The 17,610-nt window shown below is 34.5% G+C and overlaps 2 protein-coding genes across 3 annotated transcripts; both read right to left on the minus strand.

The window, feature by feature from the left end:
- Nucleotides 1-112: 112 nt before the first annotated feature.
- LOC117159277 (adenosine deaminase) lies at nucleotides 113-2,811 on the minus strand. The gene is made up of 4 exons (XM_033338986.2): nucleotides 2,493-2,811; nucleotides 1,555-2,146; nucleotides 1,030-1,353; nucleotides 113-611 (listed from the first exon to the last, which is right to left on the minus strand). The coding sequence occupies exons 1-4, from the start codon at nucleotides 2,698-2,700 to the stop codon at nucleotides 224-226; spliced, it is 1,512 nt and encodes a 503-aa protein (XP_033194877.1). The 5' UTR covers nucleotides 2,701-2,811; the 3' UTR covers nucleotides 113-223.
- Nucleotides 2,812-3,118: 307 nt separating this feature from the next.
- Hydr2 (abhydrolase domain-containing protein 2) lies at nucleotides 3,119-17,486 on the minus strand. 2 transcript variants are annotated; one of them, XR_013059479.1, is made up of 8 exons: nucleotides 17,113-17,486; nucleotides 11,557-11,729; nucleotides 8,324-8,491; nucleotides 7,629-7,815; nucleotides 7,325-7,523; nucleotides 7,092-7,242; nucleotides 4,928-7,012; nucleotides 3,119-4,470 (listed from the first exon to the last, which is right to left on the minus strand). XR_013059479.1 is itself a non-coding variant. In XM_033350389.2 (7 exons), exons 1-7 carry the CDS (start codon nucleotides 17,265-17,267, stop codon nucleotides 6,843-6,845), a joined length of 1,203 nt encoding a protein of 400 aa, XP_033206280.1. In that variant the 5' UTR covers nucleotides 17,268-17,486; the 3' UTR covers nucleotides 3,119-6,842. The 2 variants fall into 2 exon arrangements, 1 of the variants encoding a protein (XP_033206280.1); XM_033350389.2 differs by having other exon boundaries at nucleotides 3,119-7,012.
- Between the last annotated feature and the right edge of the window lie 124 nt (nucleotides 17,487-17,610).

Below are 17,610 nucleotides of genomic sequence, written 5' to 3' on the forward strand. Positions count from 1 at the left end.
CGGTCATGCGTGAAACACGAATTAACAGACGTACGGTTATACGCGTGATAATAATTGCGAGCCGTTAACCAACTACAGAATGGTTTAAATTGTATTTCAATAACAAGAAGGATTATCTATTGCTTGCAAATTTTATTGAAAGAAAAACAGTGTTGTTTTTTGTTTAATTATTTATAAATAGTTGATCAAATTCTTATCATTCTTCGTTTATTCATTTGTGGTTTTAATAATTTTCAGATACTATGTCCTTGATGAATGTCTGCCATTTTCTTTCCCAAATATGTAACGCTTTCTGCTTCTCAGAGTCATGCAGAGTACTATAGACAAGTGAGTTCCATGCCAATTGTTTGAGACTTCTGAGGTCAGCGTGCATCGACATGAGTGCCATAAATCCTTCGTAAAAGTCGTAGCTGAGACTCTTTGCACCCCATAATCCAGGGTCATCGTTGGATATCACTATTGGATAGCCTCCAGAGAACAGCGGTCTAGCAGCGTGATTTCGGAGATCATCGACAAGTTTTAGAACTTGATTGGAGATCGGATTTACTTCAATAGCGATATTCTTTTTTCTGACGAGTTCCAGGAGGAAAGGATGAGAGGTCAGCGCGTATCTAGATAAAAATTATACAAAATGGAAATAAGAATTTCTGAAAGTTATGCTATAGATTGTCAATGTTTGAAAATTTTCTCTTTCATATTTGTAATCTTTCGCTTTTCTCTACAAACTGGATAAAATGATAAGATAAGCGATGAAGAATAGCTAAGATACCGTGCATATCTATTACTAGATTGGAGTTTTTCAATAGGGAAAGGACTTTCAAATTCCTCAGATATATCTCGAAATAAATAGTTCTTATCGAGATTTCATCGATATTTGTTTAATCTTCAGAGATATCCTAATCAATACGAAACGATTTATTACATGAAAAGATCATATCTTTAGATACTAAGATGTCTAATTGCCTTGTTAATATATAGTTATTCATTAACAGCAATTATAAAATTTCGCTTAATATAAACTTTTCTTACCCGTGACCAATACGTTTGGTATTTAGTAAAATAGCATCGACGAGGTTTTCATCGGTAGAAGCTCCCAACCAATTCGTTTCACCTGCGTGGAAGAAGAAACTAATATTATGTTCTTCAGTGGTTTTCAATAAATCTACGAAAGACTCAAGCGTGTGTCCCAAATCTTCCTGTCCGACCAGATCAAATCCAGCCACGAAATCAGGATATAGCATTTTTAATCTTTTCAAAGTTTTTATACAATATTCCACTGTTTTATCATCAGCAGATCGCGCTGGGGCGTAGATCAATTTGGCTCCTATGAAGTCTGGATGTTTCTCCTTGAATCTGCAGGTAGTAAAGTAATTTATTGGTAATTAGTCACAACCTCATTCTCTGTTTACTTAAGTTTTATCAAAGCGTTTGCTTTTTTTGAATGTTCCTCAGATAATCCTGATTTCTCCATTTAACCAAATAAATACATGATAAAGAATATCAACAGTATGATCGCTGCTACGTTTTCTATAAATAGAAAGAAAAATAAAGTACCTTTGAGTAAGATTCTCATAGATACCGACTAAATCTTCTGGTTGGTACTGCGTGCCATCGAAATCGTACAAATTTGGCAAGGTGGATCTAAGCTCAAGATACATTACGTTATCTTCGTATAGCTCTTCCAAACCTTGGAGGAAATGATCCTCGTAAACAGGTTTGTACGTTAGTAAGGGTTTGATGAATGAGAATATGTTCGTAAACTTCTGCCACGCCTTGTTAATGTTTGGATAGTCAATCGCAGGATTGTTACACTCCATCGTCATCCTGCTCCTGATCATATCGTTCACCTGGCGGCCTCGTTCAGGATCTTCGCGTACCTTCTTCAGGAGCTGCCAGTCGCATGATTTGTCAGGTACTCGGAAGAAGTGCAACCTAACGTCTCCTTCGTTGATGCAGACGTACAAATTATCGCGGAATGTGATGTTATGATACAAGTAATCGACGCTAACGAGAGAAGTGTCGTGTGCATGGAGCACCGCTCCTTTGGGCATGCGACGAAGCAGTTGGAAGACCTTTGATCTCTCGATGTCCTTCTTCGTTTCGAGGAAGTTCCGTGCAGGGGCATACTGACTAGGATCCTTGAAACCTGCGAGAATTTAATAGATCTATAAAACAATGGAGATAAAAAAAATGAGGCAATAAAAGACCATTTCAATCCGCGTGACTTTCCCCCCGAAGACAACGAAAGCAAGAATGAAAATAAAGAAAAATGGATCAGCAGACGATTTTCATTGTCCAGGAGAGACAAACAGTTCATCGATTCGTAAAATCGTTGAATAACAAGATTCTAATGATTACTGATATCATGTCGTTTATTTACAAATTAAACGGGCAAAGCTGAATAGAATTAAGGTTTTTATCTCGTTGCATAATCTATCAATCGAAGCATAAATGTTTCGAGACATTATGAATGTTTTAAACAGTAAACAAACCAGCAATCAATTCTTCTTCCTTTGCTTTCATTAGGACTTTGTTAGCGGCCTTTTCATCGTCGTTTAGAGTCAAATTGGCGCCTATCATCAGTCGTTCTTCGTACTTCAATATTTCGTTCCGGAGGATTGTGTAATTAACACGTAGAAAGGCGGCATTCACAGCCGCATAGGTAAGCAATATTATGAATGGAAAAATGAATTCCTTCATGATCGTTGATCTATATCCGACGAATGCTGCCCTGCTCAGCTGCACAGGAAAACTAGAACCAGCGATCCGATCGCCTCGACTGTTTGCACTCTACTGGCTGATCTTTTATACCAAGACGGTTCCTATTATCGGTAATAACTTCCACAGATGCGTTGAATATACAAGGCTGATATTTGTTCAATTATCAACTGTTTACTGTTTCTTTGTTTCTAATTAGCGTTGCATAAGCTTAAAATTGTAACATAGGAATATTTGGGACTTAATTATAATTCAAAGCGTTGAGATAATCGAGAGACTTAAAACTTCTTTTTTTTCCTTCTTGAGATAAATTTTATGATATAATTTATCGATTAGTCCAAAAATTGGATATTTCTTTTAGACGGGGCGAGGAATTTGTTTATATATTGTTTCACTGTAATTAATGAAGCAAAAAGTATGTTTATTGCTCTTTTAATAATCATTCGATAACACTATATCGTGTGTATCCTTGAATTAAATTACACGCAGGGCGATGACTTCAAAATAGTTAATTATTTTTTTCGCTATAAATATTACGTAGAAAAGTATTCTTGTATGCAAAATATTGTTCAATATACATGTGCAATATATGTAAGTACATGTTTAAGAAATAAATTAATTATTGCACCATGTATAGCTAATACTATACAAATGATAAACTCAATTTCTCACAATCCAGCAGTTTCAAAGTTACACATAAAATGCTAACACGAGGATTTGCCACACAAATTATTAAGCGTATACCTATCCGTGGAAACGATTTATTTTCAGTGCAGGCAACTTATTTCGTTACAAATTGCAATCGACAGATTGTAAATGCTTAATTCGCCAAGCGAAAGTACAAACTGTTCGCAGCAACCTCGCAAGATAATTTAGCTTCGTTTACGATTCCCTCTCTCGTTATCTTACTAATATATCAACGAGTTACACTGAGCACATATAAACAAAAAATAGTTTTTTATAGGATCCACTAAAAATTATTATGAATTTTTATTATGAGGAAACCTCGTTCAGATGATCAAAGAATCATGATAACAGAACATAACTTAAGGCACTCTCTATTGTAAGCACCTCGTGTTTACATAAATACTCAGCTGCCAATCACATTCTAAAATATACGTAATAGTTTCATATTCATTATTTACCCTTATTTATAAAGAGTTGTTAAACAATTTGCTATGGAACGATTGTTGTATTGCAAATGGGACGTTATTAAAAATAATTGCCAAAATTTTGCGAAATCAATGTGCGCGTATGGTAATAAATTTTGTGGTTATTTACAATAATTTATTTGCTTCCATTTGCTCGATAGACGTATATTATAAATAACTGAAAAACTACGACACGTGCATGTCGTATATCAATGTGGTATAAACCCTCGTAGTTTTATTAGTACCAATATATACAAGATTAAATAACAAAACGATGATTATTAAATATCTAACAACTATAATTGCACCCACGCTGAAGTTCTAGAAATAAATAACTTAAAGTCGTGATCGTGATATATAAGTAATTCTACACCTAAATACTTCACTGCACGAACGTGGATCAGTAACATTATTGTCTTGTATTATTTCATGAAAATGCTCATAGACGATCGCAAACGATATTCGTAGAAAGTTAGAATACATTCAATTGTTCCAGACCGATATTTAGATGATTTACCTTAATATTATTAACGTTTAAGTTTGTGAAGGATATTATAATTGGACCAACATTTTTGTATCTTCTTGTCCCGAATATAAAGAACTGAAATTAAGATTATAGATTTTTATATTCGAAAATGTCAGTAATTTTATCTTGAGTATTTTTTTTATGAAAAATAATATAGTTTAATTATAATCAATCATATACTTGTAGAGCATCTTACTGTGTTAGTTACTTTGTCAGAAAAACAAAAAACAGGAGAAAAGTATTAATATTCGGTAAAACGCAAAATTCTTTTGCATTTTATTTTAAATGCAATTTATGATATGCAAATTCATAAATTTCATATGAAAATGCACATGACATAAATAATTGGCAAAAAGATGACGAACATATACCATAGTTATAGAAAAAATATATTCTTTAATGTATGTGTTTCATACTAATGGTGTTTACTACGTTGTCTTTGTCATAAATTATGTCTAAATTAACCCATCGAAGATACCGCAAGATTCGCGATTTATCTTCATGCGACCGATATTTTGCAATATATACTTACATTTCTAAGATGAATTAAGGATGAATCAAGTTTTTGTACATCTTTGAAACACATCTGGTTTGCGAAATTAATTAACGATGTAAGTTCCTCTGTTAGTTTGTCATCTTATTAATCTAGTACAGTGTGATATATTTTTCTATACAAAATCCGAAATCACAATTAGGATAAAAATATATCGTGTCAACAATATACGTAAAGTGATGCGATGTATAAAATGCCCGCATGGCGCTGTGGTCCGTATGGACTTTGACTGCAGGGAACGAAACGGAAGTCCATACTCCGTACAGTGCACAGACGTTATCCCCAATGGGTTAATATCTGTCCCACATTATTGAAAGAAGATATGTAAATATAATATTTCTGGGTTAAAGTTCGATAGCCCTTGTTCTTATTTTTTTCATTTTTTTTTCATTATTCTTACGTAACGTAAGCATTCACTGAATTTACTTCGTCCCATGCAATTATTATATTTTTTGCTGTAATATATAGGACATCTCATTTGAGTTATTTATGTTCTATTTTTTTGTTAATGATATAGAAGAATGTCTAATATTTTTTTGTACCATTAACTGAGAATTTTGAAGAATTCATTCTAGAACATTTGCAAAATACATCTCAATCAGTCAGTGAAATAGAAAGTAGTAATATTTGCTCAAATATCGAATTTACTCGCCCAATGTATATGGAATCACATGAATTACTACTACGAACATTAAAAATGAACATTTCCTCTAACACGAGATATATCATTCAAGAAATATTATTCTGGTTTATGTTTGAGCATCTTTATTAGTTGCTAGGATAAAACTTCACGAAGATTGTACATGACACTCATTATGTAGACATAGAGAAAGATTATAGATTGCTGCAACATCTAAAATACCAATTAAGAAAGAATTTTCAACTGTATAACAAAAATATCGTGTTATAAAAAATGAAAAGATAATGTTTCCCAAGGATTATTCAACCAGTTGTCTATTAGGATATGTAACAGTTGTCGATGTTTTACCATAAGAAGAATATAGATGTATAAATTGGGTCCGAAAATTCATCATGTTGCTTCGAAGATGCTGGATAAATGTATAAAAAATATATGTTAGATATGTTTATGCAAAGTAGCACGTCCGTTATTGTTATAAACAAACAACGAATATTTATATATAGCAATAGAATTATCTCAGATGTGTATATCATATGAAACGATCCATATACTTATAGTATAACGCACAAATAAATCCTGCAGTTTGTTAATTCAAGTGATTCCATTATTGAGGGAACAAAGCTTTCTTTATTATGCATATTTTAGAAGTGTCGTGCTCAGTATCTTTGATAGAATTGTTGACTTTCCAAAATCTACACATAAATTGATTCATTCCTTTTCTTTTTTTACAACTCTTAAAAATTTAATTCGAATCCCTATTTTCAGTCAATCGAGCTTTTATTAATTTCTAACGCGGCTCCAAAGCCAACCGTCTTCAGTGTACAATTTTGTAATGACATTCTTTTATCAAGCTGACTTATCAAAGATCCCTGAGTATGAAGCGTCAATAGCCAAGATATCGAAAAAATATAAATTGACGTCGAAACGTTGTGCTACTATTGTAGAAACTTTCTTATCAATTCTCTCGAATCATGTTATCGAAACTATGTATATTTTTTCAGGACGATCTTAAGAAATATAATTTAAACTCAATTCGCATGCTCGAATTCGCGCTTGCAATGAGCAGGATCCCAAGAATCTTGAAATCGTGTACACTTGATTTCATGCTTAACGTATATCCGTTATAATTTCTTGATGCTCGAATCAAGTTCGAATTTAAAATCTTTAAATAAGATCACAAATACGAGTTGTTGCTGCTTCACAGCTAAGAATGCATTACTCACAAAATAATGATGATAGTGAAATTAAATTACGTTAAGAGGCTTTCAATAATTTATCCGCTTGTGCTAATGTGAGAGACCCTACGAGAGAGACCAGAGTACGGTCTAGCCATGTTATGGGGTTTGGATACAGGAGACCACCTTCATAAAATCCCAAATGTCCGCCATGAGCCAGTTCCACATACAACGTGTTTGGACGAGTTCCTGAAACAGAAAAATGATACAGAAAGATGTTTATGAAACTGTAATGAGTTATAAATGCATAATGATTGCTAGTACACACTGGCATGTTCCTTGATAGGTTCCAGTAACATCTCAGGTACAATGGGATCATCCAATGCGTTGATGAATACCATAGGTGTCGTAATGTTATCTAAATAGAACAAGGAGCTACTCCACTTGTACATTTCTTTCACGGATCTAAAGTTATGGAGCTGTACAATAATTAATATACAAATTAATATAACTGAAACATAAATTGATATTTAATAATATTTATGTTAAGAAATATTTTACTTTTCTAGTGTATGCTTCATCAAGTTCCGGTAAAGTTGCAGCAGAGATGATATCCCATTCGTTTAGATTATACTTTTGTTTAACTTCTTCAGATAACAAGATATTTTTATGTTTAAGTATAATATTCTTCACAGATTCTGTCATTATATACAGGTAGAAACGTCGAAAATTCTGCCAGTTAAGTAGGAACTTTGTACCTCTATACATAAATTGAACAGAAAGCAAAAAATCTATGAGTACGTCACTTTTCACAGTCATCATTTTTCGCAAGGAATTTATTTATGAAAAAATGATATGTACTTACTCGATGGCATTATACCCTTGGCAAATAGATATGCCACCAATTATATTGGATAACTTATTCGATCTTTGTTCTCCTAAGTACTTGGTCACAAGATTACCGCCCAAGCTAAAGCCAATGCAAATTATTTTTGTATTCGGATGCTTCTCCATCAAACTTTGTAGCATCGTGTGATAATCATCGGTGTGACCTGTAATACGCAAATCGAGCCAAATGTCAATCAGGAATTCAATTAACACCATCTTGATTAAACCTCTTGAGATCCTTAAGGCTCTCACAAAGTAGGCTCTATTAATATATATCATTCAAGACAACCATACAAAAATAATGTTCTTCTAGAAATTACTGGAAGTTATACCAGACAACTTCTTCGGAAGATAGAAAAAAGAAACTCTGCATTGTTCTCTTTTTCTGTAATATTTTCATCAATTAACAGATCAATAAAACTATATAATTCATAACTTACAATGATACGTGTGAGAAAGTTATAATCGATTTTTTCTTCAGTAATAAAGATAACAATAAATAGAAAAAATAATAAAATTGAACACAGATAAATAAAAGTCAACATAAAAAATATTCCAAGGTCGAAATGCACGTAAATAATGATTAGAGCGTAAAGTCGTTAATTTAGCTTGGTAATATTGTAAATGTACTAGTATTTCCATAATAATATGCTATTGCGTATATATACGTACCGTACGTAAAAATTCGCGGTGCAGTGATCTTGACACTAGAAAGGACTCCAACGTGATTAAGTACTGCACATCGATACCCATGGCACTGTGCAAAATGTACGAAAGTTCTGATATAAACACTTTCGGAACTATTACAAATCCCAGGACAGATGGCAATTGTTACATCATCTGTAATAAAATAAAATATAAAATATTATATCGATTTCATATACATGCAGAGCACAGAGGTTCATTCTTATTCCTAAAACAAATTAATATTTTCCTTCCTTTGGATGCAAGCCAAAGACTCTTCAAATATTTTAATGACTCATTAACATGTCGATATTGTTATACCAACAGATATCTGTTCATAAGCTTAATATGTATGCTAAATATTGACGTTATTCTTGGATAGATATATGTATATCGTATAGATATACGTATAGATTGCTTCACTCGACCATTAAACTTTATTAGTTTTACTAAGCTTCCTTATCTCTTTATCAAGAAACGTTAACTTTAATTATATCGCAAATTTATCAGTTATAACACGCTTCAAAATCGCGAAAACTATTTAATCTACACCGTGTTATAGCAAACTATCTGGTCAAGGTTTCTTTAATCTTCAATTGGTACGATAGAATCAAAATGATTTGCATTCCTATAGGGGACTGTATTGATTCGTAGGCTATCTTTTGTTTCAGACATAGCGCTTTCAATCTTTAATCTTTATTGAACTTTATTCTGCAAGTGTGAGAGTTGAATGATCAAAGAAAGTCAAAGTCGAAGTTACGCTAGTTAAAACTCAATCATCAAAACTGTTTCGACCACTCGCGGAGAGACGCGATCGCGAGGAAGCACGCCAACGGGAGTCGTAAATTCCCGTCACGATTAGATAATCGACGCCACGAAATGATCGATCCCCTATTTCGATTAGGATAATAGAGGTGGTTAATTGAATATTATACTGATGTACTTAGTTGTAACTGACAGTTTATTCCAACAACTTTGTGTAAAAGATAGTTACGCTGGTGCGTATGTATAAGGTAAGTGAGTGACTGATCTTCGGGTGTAAACCCGGTCGAAGGATGTTGTATGTTTGAAGGTTGAAGAATCAGTGATGTTCGGTGACGATGCTGTTGTAACGTCAATTCACATCAGAGACCAGGCCACACACCACGGACATGATGACACCCAGATGTCTGCATATCCTTGGCGCGCACCCTCAATAGTCTTAAGTGCCCACCAGGGGCCTTGGCATTTTCATGGTTAAGGTCCTTCGGACCAAGCGAGTATTTCCTGTCTTAAATTTCCCTTTACGTTTATTGTCTACCACGCGTTAGCTTAGAAAGTTGGTTTTCTCCACATCTGGTATGTTCCGTTGGCAACTTTCTCGCGAGGGCGGCTAAAACCCTTCCTGGTCCACCAATCGTCTTATTATTCAATCGGAGACGGTGTCTACTGCCCTCACTTCCTTAACCAAAATTGTCATCAGCAAATCCGATAGTCCCGTGTCCTTATACACACCCACCCCTAGCTTTCCTCAGACACAGTATCGTCAGTAAAACTTCACTTATTCTGTATGCTTAGAATAGTCAACATATCTATATCGGTCTCTACCCTTATAAGTCGCGTACTTAATGTATTGTTGCAACTAAGTCTTACATAACGTGGTTGGAGTGAATTGTGATTTATGCTAATTCAGTGCGTGTTACATTGTGATTGGTGAATTCACAATAAAGGTTGATTAAAACAAAGTTAATTGTTGTGTTACGACTCAACTATATTTTATTTTCACCAACCAACCCTAAAAATTACGTGACATTTTGGCGATCCGTGCCAGGATCCATCAGCTTCGAGAAAACGAAATTACGCATTTCGGGCTACGGTCAACTTCGAAGATTGAGGATCAACGGACCACTGCAACAGAGCAGACACCTCTGACGTTTCGACAAAGGAACACCGTAACGGAACCTTTCCTACGGGCTAAACGATCAAGGTGAGCGAACGCTGAACTCTTTTGCCAAATAGCACAGAAAGTACAAGTAGTATAACAATAGCAACGCCACAAGAAAGTAATACCGAAATGGTTGACGCCGCTTCAACTAGTAGTGGGATAGACCCAACAGTTAGGGCTATAATAAACTCATGGCAGAAAGAGCACGAGACTTCCACGCAACGATTTAACCTACTCGCAGCAGAGATCGCACGAATAAACGATAAGTTAGCAAGAATACAAACGAGAACTGTATCAAAGGCCACTATTAAAGAAGCGACTAGTGGGAGTTGTCAGGATAGTTTAGTTTCTAATAGTTTGAACAAAAGCTTGGAGACGAAAAACGTTACTGTAGAAAATGAAGAGATGGTTTTGAAAGAATTTCCAAAAGAATTGCAGTCTAATGTAGGAAATTCTTGTGAAAAGAAAGTATCAATCGACACCGATCGACAGGATTACATTTTCACTAAAACAGACTTAATGTTTGATGCTAATATCTCGACAGAAAACCAGAAAGAGTCTGTGAAACGAAGGAAAGAAGATATTGCAGTATTGTATAATGATTTGAATCCAACTATGGGGAACAGCAAGTAACTCCAACATTGAAATACTCCAACGCTTCCAATCGAAAACGCTAAGATCCCTAATTGACGCACCTTGGTATGTAACCAATGAAACTATACACCGCGACCTCAAGATACCCACCGTCGAAGAGGAAATAGCAAAAGAATCCCCCGAAACACCGAAACCCCCTAATAACTGGGCTACTTGATACGACGGACCAGATTCGCAGGCTGAAGAGGCACTACCCGCTAGACCTAAACGCTAGATTCAATTAGCTATCTAAATTAAGTAATATTCACTTATTTATAACTTACTTGTAAATTATACTTATCTATAATAAGTACTAACTTATTATAAATAATCAGCCATGTCACTGCGCCACGCCAGAAAAATTACTGAAAATTCTCAACGCGAGAATTGATTGTAATTTTAATAAATAAATAAAAAAAAAAATCTGGGGTCTGCCTGGCTCGCGGTCCAGGTAGAGTGTTGCACGACGCAACAAAAACAAATAATCGAACTGTATTTTACTGCTTCATTACATTACTCTATGGATGCATACGTCCATATTTAACATAAGATAAACGAAGAGAACTAACAAATTACAGAGTTTCTTTCAGTTGCAACCAATAGAACTTCAATATGAATTTTTCATAGTATCTTCTTATGATTCAAGATTTTCAGTGAAACTGACCTTCGTAGTCGTTAGTTAGTGGTTGATAAAGATCGTAAGTGAGAGTGGTCTCATCCGGAAGTCCTATGTACACTCGTTCTCCAATCGGCCAAGGGCAACGGACGCGACCAATAATACTGTGAACGATGGTCTGTACATGGCCACTGAAACCCCATAGCCTTGTTGGTTTGTACCTGAAATACATAAACGAGCGTGATGTAATATTTTTATCATTGAAACATATCACGAACGGCGACTTCACCTAGTTTCCAAGCAAACAAATCTTACACAAGATGCATTTTCAATTTCGCGATACGATTTACATCTCGAAGGCGCTTGGAATACAATCGAAGTTCATAAGTAGCGAGTTGACAAACGATTTACATCTCAAAGCTACTTCCGATGAAGTTACAAACGTACATAGAGCATTTCATTTCCCTTGTTATTGTGTAATGATATTATTCGATATTTACTTATAATTCATCTCTTCTAAATTTGTAGTTTACCAGTTTATAGTTCGTAGTATCACGAGGAAACAGAAAATATTTAGAAATCACTTAGTAAGTAAAAGCAAAACAAGCAGTTATAATACTTGGTAGATCTTTATTTAATCTATTTTGTATTCAATTTGAGGAAAATTGTCGCATGCATGGACAGTCTAGTCATAAACCACTACTTCCCTGCGGTATCAATAAACTTAAGCAACTTTTATGTCTTAAGAATTTAAGTAGTTTTTGAAACGTGAAAAATCGTAAGCAAAAGTAAAACTGAGAAAACTACTAATCACTGTAGCAAAAGATGGAAAACAGGTCACGGTGGTAATTCGAAAGCAGTCATAAACTATTTTAGGGATAAGTATATGCGGCTAATAACCAAGCGTAAAATTTCTTCCACACTTTGTACATCTCTGACTTACTAACCCGTGCAACTCAATTTCTTTTTCGACTCGTTGATCTGGATCTATGGTATACTATGTGCACGCAGACTCGTGTTTAATTTATTCTTCAATTCTACCAGGCCAGGAAACAACCATTCAACGCGCGTGAAAGTGTGTTTCTCTTCTTTCGTAGCAATTCTACGCAATTTTTACCGGGAGTAAAAGCGAAGTTAAACGTGACAGCGAAACATTAAACTTCTTCGTTGCAACGTACAAAGAAAGAATCGCTAGTGGATCAGTGGAGCATATACGAAGCCGTAAAAATTACTGGCATCAAGTAGTCAGTACTGGTGGAAAATATAACCCGGTCCGTTAATGGCACGGCAAAGAAGATCGCGGTTATTATATTTCTGTGGAAAGGTTTCCTTAGGGGCATCGTAGCCTGATCCAAGAATGCCTACGTTTTTCACCCAGGTATTAAATAAACTGTACTATGACGCTATTCAAACGAGGACAATGACTGTTTCAAAGGATTTACGACCTTACGAACCAAAGTAGATAAGATGTAAAATTTTACACCGATTTCTACTTATTTCAGTGGGTAATGTACTATCCTTTTGAGGAAATATAAAGGCCACGTTCTTTGTGAACGCCCAATTACTGCGAACGTAAGGAAAATTTTACAGGTTCGACATTCCATTTTAATTACTTCTTCGCTAATAAGATACGTGCGAAGCATTCTTCGATATCAACACGTCATAAGTATGTGTTGTATCGTCGGTGGAAGAGATATGTATAATGCTTATGATGAAATCATCAAAGTTTGCTTGTATGATTCAACAACCGAAATAGTCATCGGTGACATATAAAGGAATATATTGAGTGCAGGATATTTTCTAGAATTATATCATTAAATTCAGGATTCTTCCTTTCTTTGCAATATACTTGAAAAAATTGTTTACAGTATACAGTTTGGTAAATTGGAATTCTGGAAATACAGGATTTTCTACTTTTCACTTGATGCATATATATTACAAAGAAATTTCATATGCCAATCATATAAATGACTTCTGCAGACCGAGATTCCAGCTACTAACTATGTACATATACGTGCGACTAGATCAACGTGTGTCACCATGTAACGTATTAATTTACAATCTCGTCGTATATCTTCGACCAACAATAAGTACGTCAAGACCAAGTATTTTTCTTCTTTCTTTACGAGTTAGTGTAGTTTAAAATTTCCTATCGTTTAATTAGAAGCACAATAATAATGGTGCTGGAAAGTAGCATTACTCATAAAGATAATCATTGTTGACAAATCAAAAATACAACGAGCAAAAATCATTCTACGATTAAAGTATCGCGACTTTCTGTTGCGTGTTGAGGCAAATGAAATTCAGAATGTCACGCAACAGAGTAAAATTTCGCTGTCGCGTACAGATTGATCGAAGAAAAAGGTGAAATTCTCTTCGTCCCTTTTAAATTATGAATATGCATTCGTGAAGTGTTTCAAGTCTCCTGCGATTAAATAAATAGAATTATGTATTTACGATTTAACGAGATTGCTCTTGAGATATATTTTTCTTTACTATAGGAATTCTTTTTAGCAAGTGGTCGCAAACAATCACGGTGACAGAGAGGGCTTTTACGATTCACACGAATGTAATTAATAAGACATGTCGTTAAATTTTTAATTAGAAGCTGGACGGCCGTTAATGGAAGGAATTATACGTTTCTCACTATCAATCTTCTCTTCGTACTCGTATGTAAAGAAGTTACGTACGTTTTACAACATTTGCTGCTGCTTGCAGTCACGGCCAGCGTATAATCGATCAAAGGCGGGTATTAAGTTTGCTTTTTATTTTTTTATGTGTTACGATAACGATTCGTGCGACAGGTTGTTACATATCAAAATCGAGCGATAAATGTAGACGACTGTTTATTCGCGGGAAAACGTATCACGAAAACCACATCTTATCGTTTTGGAAAATTTCTTTTCGATTTAAGATTGTCGAAAAGTGAACATCCTTTTCTACCAACTAAAATTTCTTCCTGACGTTACGCCATCATTTTTCATCGAAGGAGGTTCATATAAAAAATTACAAGAAAGAGATAAGACAAAGAATTTGTCACAATTTTTTAATTAAAGGAAATAACTTCACCGAGTGCAAAAGTTTAAATATCCAACGCAGAAAGTTGACGATTATCCACAATATCTATAACTTATATGTACAAGGATTTTATAAAAATTGGAGTGTAACAATAGTCGTTAAATCCACATAACCAGAAACAAATTGTGCTATAGTAATTGAGAATTCAGTATGTACACGATTCGGTTTGCAAGAGAGGAAAGGGATCGAGGTAATTATCAATTTCCTGCCTATCTTTCGGAAATTAACTCGTTCAATCAGGGTTCGATCACTGGAACGACTTTCGATCGTCATGATGTGAAACTCTGCCAGATTGAAGATGATTCCATAGTATGTAAATGCATACCATTACGAAAAGGGATTTCGTTCTACAAAAGTAAAAGTGAATACAACGAGATTGTTAAGAAACGCGATCACTCGATAAAGTGAAGGAAGTCTCTCTGTGCAAATGTGTCGGTTAAATAGCTGATTATTAGTCAACGTCGGCTTTTTTGGAATCGAAGATATCACGGAAAGCATTTGCATCCGCAATCAGAAAAATATGAAACCAATGCAGTCTTTGGTGAGTATCATATCACGAAGTTCTAAAAATACATATGTAAATATATGAAATATTTTTTTCTTCTTGGAATTAATGAGGTCGCGATTACATGAAAAATTACGTTTTCTCTTGCACGCTACAATCTGTGGTTTAAGTCTTTCGTATAACATAAGAAATAAGTCTCCTAACGTATATAATAATACGATTCCACTAATAATAAAATGGAACAGAGGAATCGCTGTTTTTTTCACTTTCTTGAACTGAACTATTTAAGAGATCTTCCACTGTTGTAATTATCTCCTGTTTATTACACGTAATCTTCTTTCAGAAATATTGATATTTAAAAAGCGTCTTGATATAAATATTTTCAAGATTTCTTTAATATATAAAATCGATTTACGGTAAAATACGAAGAAAGTTATGCATAAATCTCATGCAATGATAACTCGTTGAACGTTCAACTTGCTCTGATACGTCCGTTTCGGTGAATCATTTTTTTCCAGAAAAGAACTCCTACATTTTTCCAGCGAGCTCATGTTTGGATATACAAGTGAGCAGTTCAACTTGCATACCCCTTCTTCTTTATTTTAATCCAGAACATGATCGATGAATTATCGGTTCCTTGAAAATTTCGATATGAACCATAATTTACAGATACGGTAGTTGGATTATTCCACTCTTTGTCTGTGTAATTCCAAAGACATTTGTATTAATAAAACGACGCTTTAAGTATGATTTGCTTTAATTTCAGATAAGCTCTCAACAACAATGTGTAGCGTTCGTTGCAATGTTCTGATAAATGTGATGCAAACATACTTAAGCCATTTATCCAGTGAGGTCATAGCCAAGAGCAGAACAAGACATTATGCAATACTAAAAATGATAGAACAATGCTAACGATTGCACTATCTGCATCCTTTTCCAAATTATATCATCTCGATCCGATTTATCTGCTTTACCTCTTCTCACGACAATTTTGTCCAAAATTTCAATGAGATTTATTCAGAATGAAATTTTAATTTTACATGTACTTTGATTTGTAAATATCTAACAAGGTGAGATACTTCTCCGGATAAATATTACAGTAATTTTAAATCATTGATTATAGCGACACAAATGTATACGATGTATAAGCAATTATTTTATCGCGGAAGATTATTTTTAAAACGCACACTACTTTGAAGGAACTGGTTAAAGTTAATATAGCTTGCACAAAGAAATTGAAGTAAATTACTAAACTTTTTTTTCTTGTATTTCCATTTTTGTGAATGAGAACATATTTTATGTTCAGGAGGTGTATTTAACAATATAAGGTTACTAAAACTTATTTATGCTTTTCTTACAGGTGTTTATTATTAATAACTAGATTATGGATATTTTTGCACACTCGTATTTTTGTAAATTTAATTTACAAAATGGAAGTTAGATAGAAGAAATACATAAATATTTGCAGTTTTCTAATAAAATAATAAATGACAAACTGTACAAGTGGCACGTACTTGGTTTATTATCTATATTATATAGATTACAAAATATGTAAAATATAGATATTATCAGAGGAATGTGACCGTGGTACAACGGGGTTGACATTAAGTTTTCTATAACGCGTATTAAGTGATGTAATTAAGTAAATTGAGAGGGTCATTGTCTATTAGTGAAAACTAGATCAGGCCCGTGCTAAACGATTAAAATAAAACTTACCATTCAATCGTGCCTGGTAAGTTTCGCGAATTTTCGGGTTTATCGATCGATAAATCGTATTCGAGACATTTAGTTATCGAGAATTTATCAAGTATAAATCTGATTAAAAATAAAGGGTCCATTGTATAAAATTTGTCACGTGTGATTACTTATTTATATGCACGCAAGAAAAATATCCGGCGTACCGAGGTAACCTAACCTCACTTTCTACCATGAACATTATGCAGCGAGATTCAGAACCTGGAGTTTTGCTAGTAGTGAAATAATTGATGAAATAAAAAAAGAAAGATTGTTGGAAAACTTACGGTTCTGTGATGACAGGAGCGATTTTAAGGATCGTCGTTAGGAATGACTGATCTTTACAGACGATCAATGGCTTCTGCGGTGCACTGTTTACGTTTAATATCCTGAACAGGATACACAGGATCACGGCGAACACGGCTAACAGCGCCGTGGACATGTTTCTCCGTTGCTTATGCCACAAAAATTCGATTTCTTCCTTTTTACGTTCCACGCCAATACCGAATGGATATTGACGTACGAAAAGGAATGTTTAAGTTGATTGGTTGCTCCCTTGTGCAATGATATATGTATATGTATGTATGCTGGAGGACTACGAAGGACCTTCGGTCACTACTGAGTCGGCGATGCACAAAATACGTGATACTCGTCGCGAGGACTGTATGCGACTGTATTCCGCGTTTGTTTTACCGGCACTTGACGGTCGATTTGCGCATGCCTATCAATATACATATGTACACCTAGGTTCACGGAACCTCCATCTGTACGCGTCGGTCGAAACT

Source organism: Bombus vancouverensis, chromosome 11, assembly GCF_051014615.1.
Source record: "Bombus vancouverensis nearcticus chromosome 11, iyBomVanc1_principal, whole genome shotgun sequence".
Classification (NCBI taxonomy): Eukaryota; Metazoa; Arthropoda; class Insecta; order Hymenoptera; family Apidae; genus Bombus; species Bombus vancouverensis.